Source organism: Lipophrys pholis, assembly GCF_963383615.2.
Source record: "Lipophrys pholis genome assembly, chromosome: 19".
In the NCBI taxonomy this organism is placed as follows: Eukaryota; Metazoa; Chordata; class Actinopteri; order Blenniiformes; family Blenniidae; genus Lipophrys; species Lipophrys pholis.
This window is the reverse complement of record NC_137647.1, coordinates 23,584,674-23,602,477: the sequence shown is the minus strand read 5'-3', so window position 1 is coordinate 23,602,477 and position 17,804 is coordinate 23,584,674. Positions and strand designations below refer to the sequence as shown.

Below are 17,804 nucleotides of genomic sequence, written 5' to 3'. Positions count from 1 at the left end.
CGGTGCGCCGTCTTCTGGCCTCCCAGTGCATCGCAGACATCCTGATGTGGACACAACGGTGTCGGACTGAGTTCAACCAGAAAACCTCAACGGCGCTGGAGCAGCTGAACGGAGCAGGAAACGCGAGACATATTGACGGCTCACAATCTTATAGCAATAAAATAACAAGGACGTCCTGAAAAAGAACGGGATTCTTATCTCACTGTGGACCGAGCCGAACGTCCGCTGCCTCCATGAACTCACACTTAGTATGACCTTCATGGTAATCGTAGTATTTATATATGTATGTATTTATACATGTAGTCTTTAGTGCAGACGTACGGCCGTCTGGTCTTCAACCACACTGTTGGTTTATTCTTCTCATTCTTACAAAAACAGAAACATTTTAAAAATGTACAAGAAGCCAGTTCATTCCTCAGGAGTCACGTATGATTATCACCCCGTATGATTATCACCCCGTATCATTATCACCCCGTAAGATTATCACCCCGTAAGATTATCACCCCGTATGATTATCACCCCGTATGATTATCCCCCCGTATGATTATCACCCCGTAAGATTATCACCCCGTATGATTATCACCCCGTATGATTATCACCCCGTATCATTATCACACCGTATGATTATCACCCCGTATATTATCACCCCGTATCATTATCACCCCAATTGATTATCACCCCGTATGATTATCACCCCGTATCATTATCACCCTGTATGATTATCACCCCGTATGATTATCACCCCGTATCATTATCACCCCGTATCATTATCACCCCGTATCATTATCACCCCGTATGATTATCACACCGTATCATTATCACCCCAATTGATTATCACCCCGTATGATTATCACCCCGTATCATTATCACCCTGTATGATTATCACCCCGTATGATTATCACCCCGTATCATTATCACACCGGATGATTATCACCCCGTATCATTATCACACCGGATGATTATCACCCCGTATCATTATCACCCCAATTGATTATCACCCCGTATGATTATCACCCCGTATGATTATCACCCCGTATGATTATCACACCGGATGATTATCACCCCGTATGATTATCACCCCATATGATTATCACCCCGTATGATTATCACCCCGTATGATTATCACCCCGTATGATTATCACCCCGTATGATTATCACCCCGTATGATTATCACCCCGTATATAACTTAATCAATAAATGAAACAATTGATTTGAAATGACTTAAACTGATAAAATCATTGGGTGCTAAAGGTTGTTACATTTACTAACAATACCCCAAAAAACGTTTTTTTAATTCAGTATAAGTTACTGAATTTTGTCAAAATGCATAAAAAATTGGAAAAGACGAACAATAATTAAATCTGATTAAAATAAAATACGAAATATAAAAGAGCTAAAAACCAAAAAATCGAATAAAAACGCCTCGTTGCAGAAAACAACAACAAACAAAACAGTTTAATCTTCTGAGAAAAGAATGCTTGAGAGGTAAAACTGCTAAAAATGACAAAAAACAAAGCAACCTGAAGCAGAAGTGGGGCGGGAAACTAAAATGGTTTAAAAAAGAACAAAGAAAAGAAATATTGCTAAAAAAAAAAAAAAAAAAAAGAAGCTAAAAGTGAATTTTTTTTAAATATTTTTTTAAAAAATGAAAAAGAATAAAAAAAATTCAAATTGCAGCAGAAACGGACTAAAAAGTGTTAAATCTTCTCGAGGAAGGTCAAATTGCTGAATGAGCCTGAAAACCACGAGCGACCGCCGTACTGACTCGTAAAATAACTCTGTTCTCTCTGACCTGAACCCAGTCACCTGATGCCCTGAACACCCAAGCACTGCTGTACTCTGATTACTTTCCTGTACCACTGGCTCTGTGCTGCCACTGTCACCTGGAACACAATGAACAGCGATCGCAGCTCGCTGGCAACACAACGCACAATGTGAATCTGCAACGCGCCACAAATAGAAGCTGCTGCAGCCTGCAGGGGGTCCAAGGTCGACGACAGGCTGCGTGACATGCAGAGAGTCAAAACCACAACATGTATGAAAAGTGCATATTATCAGAGGCACAACAGAAAATTAATAAATTCATTATTCTGATCTTCCTGTTCTCCTCGGCTGGACAGGTTCCTCCAATGGGAAACCATCTTCAAATGACACAACAGCTTAAGACAGTTCAGATAAATCCCATAATAAATAATCCAAATAATCTCACACACGTCATGTTTTCTTTTCCAGATTTAGTTTACATGTGATAAAAGATATATATTAAATATATTTTATTAAAAGAATCCTCACCTGAGTCTGAGTGGGGTGTGGAGGCTGCAGCCGCCTCCGTGCAGAAGAGGTCAAATCCACTTCAGTGTGTGGCTGTGGTAAGGAGTGTCCAGGTAACATAATGCTCACCTGAGGGGGGGGGGGGGGGGAGAGTGAGAGAGGAAGAGAGAGAGAGAGGGAGGGAGGGAGAGAGAGAGGGGGGGAGAGGAAGAGAGAGAGAGAGAGAGAGAGAGGAGGGAGAGGGAGAGAGGGGGAGAGGAAGAGAGAGAGGGAGAGAGAGAGAGAGAGAGAGAGAGAGAGAGAGAGAGAGAGAGAGAGGAAGGGAGGGAGGGAGTGAGAGAACCATTGCTCTCCACCTCCTCCTGGCAGGAGCAACATGTGACCACTGGTTTCCTCAGAATGAACAAGCAGCTCAATTCTTCTCTAACAAAGTTTGATTCTTTCCCTTCGTCCTCAGAGGACAGACCGGCTGATGTCCACTGTAGAAACTGTCTCCAGAGACACACGTCTGATAATAAAGGCTCCATCCAATGTTGTTGTTTTTAAGTTCAAAGTGCTAAAAAAGTAAAGTAAGTTAAAAAAGAATTTCTAAAAAGGGTAAAATGAGTTGTTGGCAAGTATTTATCACCTCGTGGAGTAAAACTGCAGCAACAACGTCCCGTGTGGACTGAGTCACTCACACAACGGTCGTTCAATAGATCAGAGGTTCGTCCTGTAATCCAGGAGTCGTTCAATAGATCAGAGGTTCGTCCTGTAATCCAGGACTCCTTCAATATATCAGAGGTTCGTCCTGTAATCCAGGAGTCGTTCAATATATCAGAGGTTCGTCCTGTAATCCAGGACTCCTTCAATATATCAGAGGTTCGTCCTGTAATCCAGGAGTCCTTCAATATATCGGAGCAAAAGTGAATCCAATGAATGAAACAAGTTCAAACTGCTAAATCCTTCATATTTCAGCTTGAACAGTTAAAGTACAAGCTGCTTGTCATGGAGCAGTGGTTGGCACTCTCACTGCACAGCGAGAAGGCTGTGGGTTCAAATCCAGCTCGGGGACTTTCTGTGCAGTTTCCCCAACAAATAACATGTACAGGAGCTCCCTGAGTAACACCCCCCCCCCCCCCCCCAGTGGATCAAACCAGGGTTTGAATCGCCCCTTACCCCCCCACAGTCATTCTTTCTTCCTGTTGAAAGGCGTTTTCCTTTCCAGTCTCCTCTGCTCGCTCAGATGAAATTGTTTTCTCTCTAAGTGCCTTAAAATGGCCGAGTTGTTTTCAGCTCTAGAGGAACTGAATGTTTGGCTTTTCCCTCTGATATTCAAAATGTAGTTACTGTCACACAAATGAAAAGTGTCACATCTACTGGATTTCATAGAATTTCCAAATCAATCATGAAGTTCATGAAAAACGTTTTGATGAGGACAAACATTTTAAGATTGGAGATTTTTTTAATTGCAACACAGACTGTATATTCATCAGGTTGGTTTGTATGGAGGACATAAACACGACTGTGTTGGTGATAAAGACGAGAAACGGGACAATTAATGCAGAGCAAGTTTGATAATTAACATCTTCAATGGAAAATGGTTGAAGTGGCTAATAAACCAGAAGCTTCAGAGAGTGGGTAGAAACACAAACATTCAGGTTTATTATAGTAAAAGATTTAAAAGGAGAACAACATTAGAAGTCACGTGGTTTATTAAACCATAAAACAAACATTTAAACAAATTCAATACTTTGAGTTGTGGTCAGTGGAAGAGTTTGTCCAAAGCAACGCGATGATATTTGGTGTATTTCTTGGCTATTGAGTCTCCACCTCACTGTTTCTCACTCTGTTGGTCCTCCACAGTCTCGTGGTCGGTTTCCTCCACTGGCGGCGGCGGCGTCCAGGACGCCATGTGCAGACTCTCGTTCCTCTCCACTTCCTGAACACTGGGCGGTGACGTTGACTGCATGTGCGCCGGCAGATTCTTGAATTCCTCCTCGTTTATGTCGTAGTTATTCATCTTTGCGTGCAGGACCCACCAGCGGCCAGCGAAGCCCACGTCCAGCACCCTGTGCGGCAGCTCCCTCCACGGTACCGACAGGCCGGAGCACTGGGCCTCGTACAGAGCCGTGCTCGGGTCGTAGTCGGCCCGGTAGACCAGGGAGAGAAAGCCCAGGCCGACGTGTCGGAGCCGGCCCTCGTTGCGGAGCTTCACCAGACTCTGGACGTGGCTGTCGGATGTGCCGCTGCGTATCCACGGCGACAGCAGGCCCAGCTGGTTGGAGCACTCCAGGAGGCGGGCGTCAAAGGCCGGGCGGTCGGGTTTGAGGTGGAAGCAGAGGCAGGCTCCACCCAGCAAGGAGGCGTACACAGAGGCTTTGAGCGGGCGCTCCCAGGCGCTGACCACCACGTCCCGGCAGGCCTCCTTATAGTCCGACAACAGGCCGCGACACCACACTCCTGCAGGCGACAGCAAACGTCACTGAGCGCAGCACGCTAATGTCTGCCATCTTTGGCGCTCGCCACATGTGATCTGATCACCCCAAACACATGATAACACCAGGGCTGAACGGACCCAGTCACTCACTTTGCCAATTGCAGATACAAACATTAAATCACAATTAAATTATGATGTTATTGTGAAGTGGGTGATGGCACCACTGTTGTAGCAGCTCAAAGACCATGTACTCATATAACCAAGCAGTTCGTCATGTTTTGAAGATTTAAGCATCAATCAGGTGAATTACCTGAGATGTATTGATGAAGCAGAAGGTCATTTTATTATGTGTACAAAATGAAACCCATGTCAACAAACTATCAACTTTCAGTATCAACTATAATCCCGCATCCTCGGGAAGGAGCTACAGGGTCATGAGATCAAAAACAAACAGATTCAAAAACAGTTTTCTCCCCAGAGCCATAACCACTGTGAACTCTTGTATGCACTGACTTCACTTTACTTACAGACTACCTCATAATGCGCAATTTTTTTTTTATAGTTTTTATTATCCTGTAAATACACTCTGTACCGTTCACAGGACTGGACCGTGCACCTGACCCCCTACACCCCCCACCCTCCTCCTTGCACTATATTCTGCCCTTTTTAACTGCTGCACTGTCACTGGAGTTGTTTTTAATCTCACTGTACCTGTAGTGACAATAAAAGGCATTCTATTCTATTCTATTCTATCTCCTTCACAATTGGAAGAATAAGATCATGACATGATGCTCACATTAAAGATTTAAACACGGACAGAAGAGATCACCAACTCTGTCAGACATTCACAACAAATTGGCAGAGATATCATTGATTCCTAACGAAAATAAAATAGTTTCATGCGTGTTTTTGATTTATATTAATGCAGGTCCACCACCATCCGGCAGGGGGCGCTGTAGCGCTGACAAGGTTTGATGAGTCGTGCTCAGTTTCTCACCAGCTTTGGTGCTTTTCAGCCTCTCCCAGCGGCTCCTCCAGCCCGCAGCGGCCGCGCTCTCCACCGCGGCGCACAGCGTCCTCCGCGGTATCCGCGCTGAAGCCATTTCCACCACTCTAGCCTGCGGTCTCTCTCAGCCCCGCGCTCTGCGGACTGACCGCTGCCTCACGCCGCTTCCCGGAGCCAAAATGGCGCCCGCACGGTGCAGTGACGTTAATCTTCCGATGGAAAGTTCTCGCTCGCAAAGGTTCCGCTTTGGGTTTAACGGCAGGTGAAGTTGCATTAGCGCCATCTGCTGGTTCTATCTACCTAGGTTATTTCCCACCGCTCTATATTTTCCCTAATAAACCTGTTGAGTTTTATAAGATCATCTTCAGCTCATTCATCTTCATAACCACTCCAGTATCTCCTTAACCCCTCCTCTTCCATTCGTTCTCTCCTCAATCCCTCCATCACATTCCTTCTTTCACTCACATACTTCCTGCAGCTCGCCAGTTCCACTGTTTCTGATTCTTGACAAAGACTGCAAAGGCCTGATGATGTGTTTTGTACTATTTAAGTATTTATGCACAATTTTTAACCTGGTAAAGACGGTCTCTTCTACATCCCATGATATTTGTGAATATTGTCCTCTTTTGTTTTTGTCCCATTGCTGTTGCCATCTTTTATGTATGTATGTTTTACACACTATGGATTTCTACTCTGTTCTCGCCAACGTGGTGTTATTATCTATAATTGCTTTGGCCGTGGCTTTCTTGTCCAGCCTGTCAAGGTTCTGCTTTGCACCAGAGAACGCCTTTATCTAACAGTTTTTTATTGGTATTTTCTGGGCATCACCTGAAATTGAATAAACCACAAATCCCTATATTTTACAAATATAAGAATATGGTTCACATTCAGTTACAAAATCATTTTAATGTCACTTATCGTATGTTATATCTATGGCGGTGTCTCTCGATGAGGAGTCTACATATATTATGTCTGGTATTTCGAATATGTCTATGTTTCTACCATAAACACAGTAGATAAGGGTATTATATTAGTAAAACAGAACTGAATTTCTCTCCCATTTCAGCTTTCCTGTTAAGCCAAAAGAGTATGCAGTGGTCTTTAATGCTATACCGACAAGTATAATGCAGCTTCTTGGAGGATCTAGAAATGGAAGTACATAACTGAGCCTCTTGATAGTATTATATTAATTGGAGAAATTGACATTAGCAAGCATAAATGCTCCAATAAATATATAAGGAATCTCATGCTAAATGGAACTGTACCCTCAGAAAAATCCTTTTGGACTTCACTATACGAGAGTATCGAATGCAAAACCTGATTGGGGATCAATTTTGTCTCAACAATAAAGTTAAAGAGGTAAAGAAAACTTCAGAGAGATTTAAATTGGATATTGAATACTCATGTTTCTTCTGTGGAAAGGAAAATAAAACAAGCTGTCATTTGTTTTATCAATGTACCTTTGCTAAAATATTTTGGGTGGATATAAAGAATTATATTAACAGAACAACTGGACGTGCTATTCGACTTCGGGGAAAGGATATTATTATTATTTGCTTTGATGACACCGAGAAGGATAAAGATATCGTTTTTTTGTTCAACTTCTTTTATTTTTAGGTAAATTCCATATCCACAAGAAGAAACGATCAGACTCTAAACCCAACTTTGAACACTTTCGTCTTGAGCTGATACAATATGGCACCTCAATTCATGGACTTCAAAATACGAAGGCAAGAAAAACGAATTATATCTTGGTTAAAGATTATGATTTCTTAATTAACAATGTTCTCATCCTCTGAAAATTTTACATATACAAATGCAAATACATGATGGTATATCCCGAGTGTTATGTGTTTAAAAGGAGTTTCTCTTCTTCACTAAAGCCCTTAAAAATGAAGAGTAAACGTGCAATAAAACTATTCAATTTGATTAATAATTATGATCGAGAAAAAAAAGCCCTAGATTTATGTTTCCCTTTTATTTTTTTGTTCTGCTTTGTTTTTCTTTTCTGTGTTGATTGTGATTGATTATCTGACTGCATTCTATATAATTGTTCAAGAACTGCCTTTTCTAGTACATATGTATATATATTTGATTCTCTTCGTTTTACTTCACTCTAAGCACCTGTTTTATCCCAAAAAGCCATTGTGAAGATTGAATTACAGAATGTATAAGTGATTTTGTTCATAATTTAAAAAAAAGAAGAAATTTGGTTAAATTACAACCGCAGGCAAGTGTTAGTTGTTTTTTTTTTTTATGTAATCATCATTTTATGTCACTATTTGTATACCCCCAGCATGTTCAATAATGTTCAATATTGTTGATTATATAATTGTAAAAAATATATTAGCTTTATAGATGTATGTTCAGGAAGACCAGCTGTCTGTGTGATGACAACGGAAGTTTAAATAAAGTTATTTTGGTGACGTAGCGTCGTGTTTACGTGGTGACGTATATCGGAACACGTAGACAGCCGGAGCACGGGAAGTGTTTACGGTACATTAAAATCCTTTTTCTGTTCGCTTATGAAGAAATTCAAGTTGTTGTTGGTTCATATGGTGGAATAAATGTGGGACTCCGCAGTGGAAGTAGTGCTTGTGTTGAAACGAGTGTTTCCTGTCGCCTTTAGCAGGTAGCGGCTGTCTGTCAGGTGAGTTCTCTCCTTTAGAACGTCCGCTGAGACCGCAGCTTTTCTCACAGGTACGTTTCATATGTCCTCAGGTGTGGAGCTCAGAGATCGTCCCGATGGCCAGTCCAAGTGATCTGCAGTTTCAAGGTAATTTGCAGCTTGAGGTTCTGTAGTGTGAGTAGAACCCTTAACTAAAACTAGTTTAGTTTATTCCAGGTTCTGTAGTGTGAGTAGAACTCTTAACTAAAACTAGTTTAGTTTATTCCAGGTTCTGTAGTGTGAGTAGAACTCTTAACTAAAACTAGTTTAGTTCATTCCTGGTTCTGTAGTGTGAGTAGAACCCTTAACTAAAACTAGTTTAGTTTATTCCAGGTTCTGTAGTGTGAGTAGAACCCTTAACTAAAGCTAGTTTAGTTTATTCCTGGTTCTGTAGTGTCAGTAGATCTCGTAACTAAACTAGTTTAATTTATTCCAGGTTCTGTAGTGCGAGTCAAACTCTTAAACTAAAGCTAGTTTAGTTTATTCCTGGTTCTGTAGTGTCAGTAGATCTCGTAACTAAACTAGTTTAATTTATTCCAGGTTCTGTAGTGCGAGTCAAACTCTTAAACTAAAGCTAGTTTAGTTTATTCCAGGTTCTGTAGTGTGAGTAGAACCCTTAACTAAAACTAGTTTAGTTCATTCCTGGTTCTGTAGTGTGAGTAGAACCCTTAACTAAAACTAGTTTAGTTTATTCCAGGTTCTGTAGTGCGAGTCAAACTCTTAAACTAAAGTAGTTTAGTTTATTCCTGGTTCTAAAGTGTGAGTAGAACTCTTAACTAAACTAATTTAGTTTGTTCCAGGGGTTCTGAAGTGTGAATTCTAATGTGCTGTCTGCACATTGTCCCCTGGCTGGAATCATACGACTGTAAGAACAAGAATGATCACAAAGAACTGTTTACCTGCAGGGGACTGTATTCATCAGGATGGCCAGTGACTCTGTCTCAAACAGAAGGCCGGTGGCCCAAAACCCGCCCACAACTCTTCCCATTAAACTAACTTCTACCGTGAATTTGTCCAACGAGAGTCATCTTGTATTGGTAAGCTTAGCAGTCGGAGCACAACACTGAGGAAGAATCCTGCAGTGGCAGCTCGGTCCCGGCCGCACCACGACACTGTTTCATGTAACCACGTCATTTTTAGGAGCCTGAAAACTGCGTTGTTTTGAGAACGGGTTCCAAGGTGGAGACATTTGAAAACACCATCTCAGTGTTGACGTAGGGCTGGGCGATGTTGCCTAAAAAAAAAGATCTATGAATTTTTAAACCAAAATTGGAGTTTCGATTTATTTTTAGTTGTTTTTTTTCTTTTTCTTCATTGCATTTAGAAATGAGTGCAGACGTCAGATATATTGTCAAAAGTGCAACTTTTTTGCCGTGATTGTCCTCAGAGCTAAAAAGCATATAAACAATCCCAAAATAAAAAGTAAATGAGGCTCAGTCATTCAACAAATTACAGCTTGAACCAGGTTTAAGCAAAAGTGCACCAGCAACTATGGAATCTCACACGGAATGATAGAACAGAATGTGAAAAATGTAGAAAAACTGTGTGTGGTGGTGGTGGTGGTGGTGGTGGTGGTGGTGGTGGTGGTGGTGCTCCACATGTTAACCAAGGTAAAGCCTTTTTTAAATGGCACCGACCTTGATAGGACAATTCATGCTTTTATCAGCTCACGAATTGTCTATTGCAATGCACTTAATGTGGGTGTCTCCCAGTCGGCCCTCGCTCGCCTCCAATTGGTGCAAAATGCCGCAGCCCATTTTTTAGCAAACACATCCTGACCTCAGCACATCACCCCAGTTGTCTTCTCCCTTCACTGGCTCCCAGTTTCTTTTAGGATTGATTTTAAGATTTTACTATTTGTTTTTAAGCACTCAACGGCCTTGCCCCTCCTTATTCAGCAGAACCTGTGACTGTCCGATGCACTGACAGGGTGCTAAGGTCCACAAATCAGCTTCTATTGGAAGTCTCTAGAGCCAGGTAGAACCACTGGAAGTCTCTAGAGCCAGGTAGAACCACTGGACGTCTCCAGAGCCAGGTAGAACCACTGCATGTCTCTAGAGCCAGGTAGAACCACTGGATGTCTCTAGAGCCAGGTAGAAACACTGCATGTCTCTAGAGCCAGGCAGAAACACTGGAAGTCTCTAGAGCCAGGTAGAACCACTGGATGTCTCTAGAGCCAGGCAGAAACACTGCATGTCTCTAGAGCCAGGTAGAACACTGGATGTCTCTAGAGCCAGGTAGAAACACTGGAAGTCTCTAGAGCCAGGTAGAAACACTGGAAGTCCCTAGAGCCAGGTAGAAACATTGGAAGTCTCTAGAGCCAGGTAGAACCACTGGAAGTCTCTAGAGCCAGGTAGAAACACTGGACGTCTCTAGAGCCAGGTAGAACCACTGGGGAGATCGGGCTTTCTCACTTGCTGCCCCCTGAAATACTCACCTTAACCGCCTCTTTAAATTCAGGCTCAAAACGTATTTAGTCAGACTGGCTTTTAATAAAGAGTAATATGGTGACATTTTACTTTATTTTATTCGATTTTATTTTACTCTTGCTCTCTTTTAATTCTTTTCTTTCTCATTTTTACTGTGAAGCACTTTGGTCACCTTGAGTGTTTATAAATAAATGTGGATTGATAACACTGGTGTGATAAATCTGGGTGCTGCAGACGAGTACTGGCCTGGTTGAGAAAGTGTTTGTGTTGGTTGGAGGTGTGACTGCAGGCGAAGCGGTTCAGCTCCTGGACTCGTCCACTGGAAGATGTCGTGCTTTAAAGTCGTCCTGATGAAACATTCCAGGTCCGTCCTGATGTTGCTCTAGTTTCAGGAGTTTCTCCAAGTGATTTGAACTTTCTTCCACAAAGTTTGGAGGTAGTTTGTAAACCTCTAGTCATCTTTACAGCTGTGAGGCTGAACCTCTTTAAACTCTTTAACATGAGATCAGCTTTAAGATGAAATTCTAATGTAGCAGCAGCAGCAACATCGTGCTGGATGACAGGAAGCGATAGAGAACAGGTCATAACTGACGAGGGCTAATAATAGATCATGTGAAAATGATAAGAACAGTAATACAAAGTAAAGTGAAGTTTATTTGAAGTCATGGTACTACTGACTTGTTGTGAATCAACCTTTTGATAATTAATCATGTTGTGTAGTGGTTCGCACCTTTGCCTCACAGTGAGAATGGTGTGGGTTTGAATCCAGTCCGGGCCTTTCTCTCTGGAGTCTACACGTTCTCCCTGTGTTCTCCCTCTGGAGTCTACACGTTCTCCCTGTGGAGTCTACGCGTTCTCCCTGTGTTCTCCCTCTGGAGTCTACACGTTCTCCCTGTGGAGTCTACGCGTTCTCCCTGTGTTCTCCCTCTGGAGTCTACACGTTCTCCCTGTGTTCTCCCTGTGGAGTCTATATGTTCTCCCTCTGGAGTCTACATGGTCTCCCTGTGTTCTCCACACGTTCTCCCTGTGGAGTCTACACGTTCTCCCTGTAGAGTCTACACGTTCTCCCTGTGTTCTCCCTCTGGAGTCTACACGGTCTCCCTGTGGAGTCTACACGGTCTCCCTGTGGAGTCTACACGTTCTCCCTGTAGAGTCTACACGTTCTCCCTGTGTTCTCCCTCTGGAGTCTACACGGTCTCCCTGTGGAGTCTATACGTTCTTTCTCTGGAGTCTATATGTTCTCCCTCTGGAGTCTACATGGTCTCCCTGTGGAGTCTACGCGTTCTCCCTGTGTTCTCCCTCTGGAGTCTACGCGTTCTCCCTCTGGAGTCTACATGTTCTCCCTGTGTTCTCCCTCTGGAGTCTACACGTTCTCCCTGTGGAGTCTATACGTTCTTTCTCTGGAGTCTATATGTTCTCCCTGTGTTCTCCCTCTGGAGTCTACATGGTCTCCCTGTGGAGTCTACGCGTTCTCCCTGTGTTCTCCCTCTGGAGTCTACGCGTTCTCCCTCTGGAGTCTACATGTTCTCCCTGTGTTCTCCCTCTGGAGTCTACACGTTCTCCCTGTGGAGTCTATACGTTCTTTCTCTGGAGTCTATATGTTCTCCCTGTGGGGTCTACATGGTCTCCCTGTGGAGTCTATACGTTCTTTCTCTGGAGTCTACACGGTCTCCCTCTGGAGTCTACACGTTCTCCCCGTGGAGTCTACATGTTCTCCCTGTGGAGTCTACATGTTCTCCCTCTGGAGTCTACATGTTCTCCCTCTGGTGTCTACACGGTCTCCCTCTGGAGTCTACACGGTCTCCCTCTGGAGTCTACACGTTCTCCCTCTGGTGTCTACACGGTCTCCCTCTGGAGTCTACACGGTCTCCCTCTGGAGTCTACACGTTCTCCCTGTGGAGTCTACATGTTCTCCCTGTGGAGTCTACATGTTCTCCCCGTGGAGTCTACATGTTCTCCCCGTGGAGTCGACATGTTCTCCCTCTGGAGTCTACATGTTCTCCCTCTGGAGTCTACATGTTCTCCCTGTGGAGTCGACATGGTCTCCCTCTATACACGTTCTCCCTGAGGATGTGTGTTTCCTAAACACATGTTTGAGGCTCGTGTGGCTGTAGGTGAACCTGCTGCATCAGATCAGGACCCTGAGCTGGAGGAAGAGGTGTAGAAGAGTGAGGAGACGTCAGGGTGTTTGACAGCAGCTCCTCTTCTCCTCAGAGTTTGACGAAGCTGCAGAGCTTCTGTCTGCCGACCCGCAGGCCTCCACCCTCAGCGTGTCGGCCTCCAGCAGCACCAACAGCAGAGCAGCAGAGGATGTGAAGCTGGAGCTGTCGGAGGAAGAGGAGGGCCAGGAGGAGAGCTCGGAGGTAAGTGTCCACATGGATCCTGGGGGGGGGGGGGTTGCAGGGCAGAGCAGTTTCCTGATGTCCTCTTTTCAGCTTCTAGGAGGACAGAAGCCAAGTGGAGGCTTCTGGACCTTCGAGTACTATCAGTCCTTCTTCAACGTGGACACCATGCAGGTGTGTGTGTGTGTGTGTGTGTGTGTGTGTGTGTGTGTGTGTGTGTGTGTGTGTGTGTGTGTGTGTGTGTGTGTGTGTGTGTGTGTGTGTGTGTGTGTGTGTGTGTGTGTGTGTGTGTGTGTGTGTGTGTGTGTGTGTGTGTGTGTGTGTGTGTGTGGGTGGGTGCGTGGGTGCGTGCGCGCGTGCGCGCGCGCGTGCGTGCGTGCGCGCTTGCTTTAATGTGTGAGTGTGATGATGGACAGCTGTTCTGCTGCTGCGGTTCAGGTGCTGGACCGAGTGAAAGGCTCTGTGATGCCTTTACCTGGAAGAAACTTTGTCAAACACCACTTGAAGAGCAACCCCGACCTCTACGGTGAGTGAAGGTCCTCCGGTGGCTTGGTATTCCTACTCTCCTGTGGGAAGTAGTTAGAGTACTGTACTGTACTGTGCCAAGTCATGAGAAGGTAATGTCGAGTGACGAGGATCCCATCAGACACAAACCTGTGTGTCTGTGTAGGTCCGTTCTGGATTTGTACCACGTTGGTGTTCTCCATAGCCATCAGCGGGAATCTGTCCACCTTCCTGAGTCAGATGGGAGACCCGTCGTACCACTACAGGCCTCAGTTCCACAAAGGTCAGGCTGCTCTCTCTGCTGGTGTCTCTCTGCTCACTCTGCTCACTCTACTCTCTATTCACTCTGCTCACTCTGCTCTCAGTCACCATTGCTGCGGTCGTCATCTTCCTGTACGCCTGGCTGGTGCCCGTTGCTCTGTGGGGGTTCTTGATGTGGAGGCAGGGGGGCGAGAGGCTGGTCGGGGTCTACTCTTTCCTGGAGACTGTGTGTGTCTACGGCTACTCCCTCTTCATCTACATCCCCACATCAGTGAGTAGCATCAGCAGGACCTTCTGCTCGCCATGTGACCATGAAAAGAAGCCAGTGACCCGACCAGTTTCTAATAAAGGAGATTCCACACCTCTTCCTGTTCCGACACTGAAAAACTCTCAGTCAACAATGTTTGTTCTCGCTGCCAAACAGGACAAGGGGGGGAAAAAAGAAACCAATGAACCGCAGCCTGCAACCTTTATAAACCCAAATAGATTTTCTTATCACTTTAAACTGAATAAAATTTGCAAAACATGTTTATCATTTAACACCAGAATGACACAGCTCATTAAGTTTCACTATATAAACTCCTCAAAAAACATTATTACGCTCCATTACTTTCCCCTTTAATAATACAAATTGGTTTTGTATTTTACATGGTTGGAAAACGTGATTCGTCCCCTTTACGAGCTATAACTTGTAATGACCGTGACCTTTACGAGGTATAATGATCGTGCTTTCATAGAATGAGCAACGTGTGGTGGCGCCTAAAAAGAGTGTGAACGTTCCCTGCAATATTCTCCTGTTGGTGTTCACCTTCATGGCGTTTCATAGCTAGTTTAGAATGTAGAGGATTGATGGCATTTTTTAGCAGTTTTCTACCTTTTGTAGTCTTTCCACATTAAATCAAACTCCATTTTCAAAACTTCAGACCATAAACACCAAATTAAATGTGAAAATGAACGTTTTACTTGTCACTGACAAACATTGAAGTTTTGATTGATGGCCTGCGTAACGCTCAGCCGGTCCCCTCCAGGTTCTCTGGATCATACCTTTGGAGTGGCTGCAGTGGACGCTGATCATGGTTGCCATGGTGATCTCTGGTTCGGTCCTGGTGCTAACGTTTTGGCCCGTCGTCCGGGAGGACACCAAGGTGATGGCGGGCGTCACGCTGCTGTCCATCGTGGTCCTGCACACGCTGCTGGCCGTCGGCTGTAAGGTCAGTCTCGCCTCGCCTCGCCTCGCCTCGGCGGTTCAGACTCTCTCAGGACTCAACTGTCTTCCTCGTCCCGCAGCTCTATTTCTTCCAGACCGCCACACGAGACGCCACGCCGACGCCCAGCCCGGCCCAACCCCCGCTGACCACCAGGTCCACCTGAGAGGACGGCGGCTAAACGTTTAATTCTCGTCACACTGAAACTTCTTCTCCTGCTGCACTGAAGCAGCATGAGAGCTTATCTTCTTCAACTGTGAACACATTCTGTGGAAATCTTTTTCAAAGTGGGTAAAAATGGTGGTGAAAGTTACAGAACAGCTGGTGAGGACAAAGAGTTCTGAATGTGTTGCTCTAGAAATAAAGAACCATCACAAGGTAAAATACACATTAGTTAAATTTGTTTAGACAAAAACCAAGGTGAGAACAGTCCGATCAGTTCTGCTGAGTGTGTGTGGGATGTTTGCCATTATTTATTGTTCTTAGCATTTATTTGTGTGTAAACTGTTAAAGCAGTGGAAGTGACCAATGAATCAATAATATCTAAATATTTAAGTTGTAATTCCAGAAATGAAGAATTGAAATGTTTTTGAAGGGGTGGTGGTTCAGTTAATGTTGAGTTTTTCTCTTATTGCATCGGACCGACGGCGGACTGGACCAGACACTTTGTGGTGCGAACAAATGTTTGTTCTTTACTCTGATCCTACTGAGGAACCTGGTTAATAAACATGGATCCTTTCCCTCGTCTCAGCTCTCTGTCCATTCATTCATTCATCTGACAGCTAAACACATGTGAAAACCATAAAACAATGATATATTATTATGAATCCTGCTCAGTTTATTTTCAAGCTTCCGGATGCAAACAGCCATGAAGCACCAGGCCACATGATGGGGATCGAACCGCCAGCCTGCTGATTGGGAGCTGAGCTGCTCTACTATTTAAGACTTATTTTCAATTTCTTTCACAGAAAACAGGCTTTCATTGGGACTTCAATTATGTTCTGTATATATTTTGTAAAAATGTATAAAATACTATGAGACTCACAATCTCAGGGTTTCGTGTCCCACGCCGGGCGCCACCTCCCCGTGGGCTCACCACCACCTTCAGGAAGGTTCTTAATGGGTGCAATGTGATCTGGGTGACGGTGCTCAGACTGACACCCCCGCAACCCGGAAACGGATAAGTGGGAGAAAATGGATGGATAAAATACTTCAAACTGATAAAAGGCAAATTGATTAACATGAATATGAAACTGCTAAAACTGCTCAGTAAAAAAATTATTGCAATAAATGCCCCGCAACTTGTTTATTGATCAGGCTGTTGTGATTCCAGCTTGGGTCTCTGGTCCTTCTGGTCCTTGTCCAGCTGTTTGACCAGGTTCAGCCTGTAACCTTGTCACTGTTAAGAGGATGTGGTTTTCAATATTTCAGGTTCCCCGGGAACCATGTTTGTTACCATTCCAGGCTCAGAATACTCCTCCGCTCCTCTCATGGGGTTCCACAAGGCTCCATTTTAGGGCTTCTGCTTTAGTCACTTTACTTGAGTAACTCTAATTGAGTTTGATGCCGGTTCTTCAGTTTTGGTGGTGATTCTGCTGGTTCTTTAACGTTGGCAATAGTTCATTATCCTCTGAATCGTTACTTTTATCTTCAGAGGATCAATACAATCACCTGTATCAATCAGTGGGAGGCAGTTTTCAGCGATCAGGCTCCTCTCATGTGGAACCAGTTTCCATTAGGGAGGTTAACAGTTTCTACTTTTAAGGTTAGGCTCAAGACTTTTCTATTTAATAAATCTTAATAAGAGCTGATTCATGACACCCTGGACTATTTTCTAATGAAGCTGCTGCAGGTTTAGACTGCTGGGGGACCCACACTGAGATCCTTGTGTCTGGTTCTGCAGGTTTCTTCCTGTTAAAGGGAGTTTAACCATCTCCTGATTGCTCATGTGGAATTATGTTTTCATCTGTAAACAATCCATCAGACGATGGCGTATTTAGCACTACAGGAATAAAACTGAATAGTAGGAGGAGTCAGATTTCACTGGATCAACTCTTCAACCTTTACTTTAATTCTTATTTGTGTCACTTTAAACTTGGAGGGAAGTGTCCTGTTCATAGTTATGAGTGAATAAATGGCTGATTCCTGAGACCCGGTGTAGATAAAACATGATTTCATGAGAAAAAGAACAAACGTCCTCATCAGGTGTGCCCACAGTCTAATAAACTAAACAATAAAAATTACGCCTGATTCCAGAATGGCTCGACCACATTTAATTTGCTTTTCTTTTTTAATTGTTTTTGTGAAACAAAAAAATCCCCAAAAAGACAACAGAAACATTAATCCTACAAAGACATTTTCTTCATCTCTCTTAAATCTTTCTAGCGCTTTAACTTCAAAATTGGTGACACTGGAAGCGATGCATAAATGTGTCAGTCTTTCTTTTTGTGACTGATCAGATGGGATCAGTGTTGTGGGAGGGGCTTCGGAGAATGATATGTTGGATGTGGGGGGGGGGGGGCATGTCGATCCTCTCACACAATAACGTTCAAGTCTCTGCAATAGGCCGCAGTCCAGGGTGGGGGGGGGAGGGGGGTCGACAAGGAGGACAGGAAGTGACCGGTCCATCAGCTGCCTCCACACATCAGTCCAAAGTCCGGAGCAAAGCAGCAGGAGCCGCCGACACGTCTCGGCCTCAC

General features: G+C 44.2%; 2 protein-coding genes across 4 annotated transcripts; one reads left to right on the top strand and one right to left on the bottom strand.

Moving 5' to 3' along the window:
- Positions 1-3,699: 3,699 nt before the first annotated feature.
- timm29 (translocase of inner mitochondrial membrane 29) lies at positions 3,700-5,888 on the bottom strand. The gene is made up of 2 exons (XM_080488899.1): positions 5,688-5,888; positions 3,700-4,713 (listed from the first exon to the last, which is right to left on the bottom strand). The coding sequence occupies exons 1-2, from the start codon at positions 5,791-5,793 to the stop codon at positions 4,085-4,087; spliced, it is 735 nt and encodes a 244-aa protein (XP_080345025.1). The 5' UTR covers positions 5,794-5,888; the 3' UTR covers positions 3,700-4,084.
- A 2,229-nt stretch (positions 5,889-8,117) lies between these two features.
- Positions 8,118-15,850, top strand: yipf2 (Yip1 domain family, member 2). 3 transcript variants are annotated; one of them, XM_080488183.1, is made up of 9 exons: positions 8,118-8,346; positions 8,418-8,472; positions 13,008-13,156; positions 13,229-13,309; positions 13,574-13,661; positions 13,806-13,922; positions 14,005-14,171; positions 14,929-15,111; positions 15,188-15,850. In XM_080488183.1, the coding sequence occupies exons 2-9, from the start codon at positions 8,442-8,444 to the stop codon at positions 15,269-15,271; spliced, it is 900 nt and encodes a 299-aa protein (XP_080344309.1). In that variant the 5' UTR covers positions 8,118-8,346; positions 8,418-8,441; the 3' UTR covers positions 15,272-15,850. The 3 variants fall into 3 exon arrangements, with proteins under 3 accessions (XP_080344309.1, XP_080344311.1, XP_080344310.1); XM_080488185.1 differs by having other exon boundaries at positions 8,132-8,192; XM_080488184.1 differs by having other exon boundaries at positions 8,132-8,192; positions 8,397-8,472.
- The last annotated feature ends 1,954 nt before the right edge of the window (positions 15,851-17,804 follow it).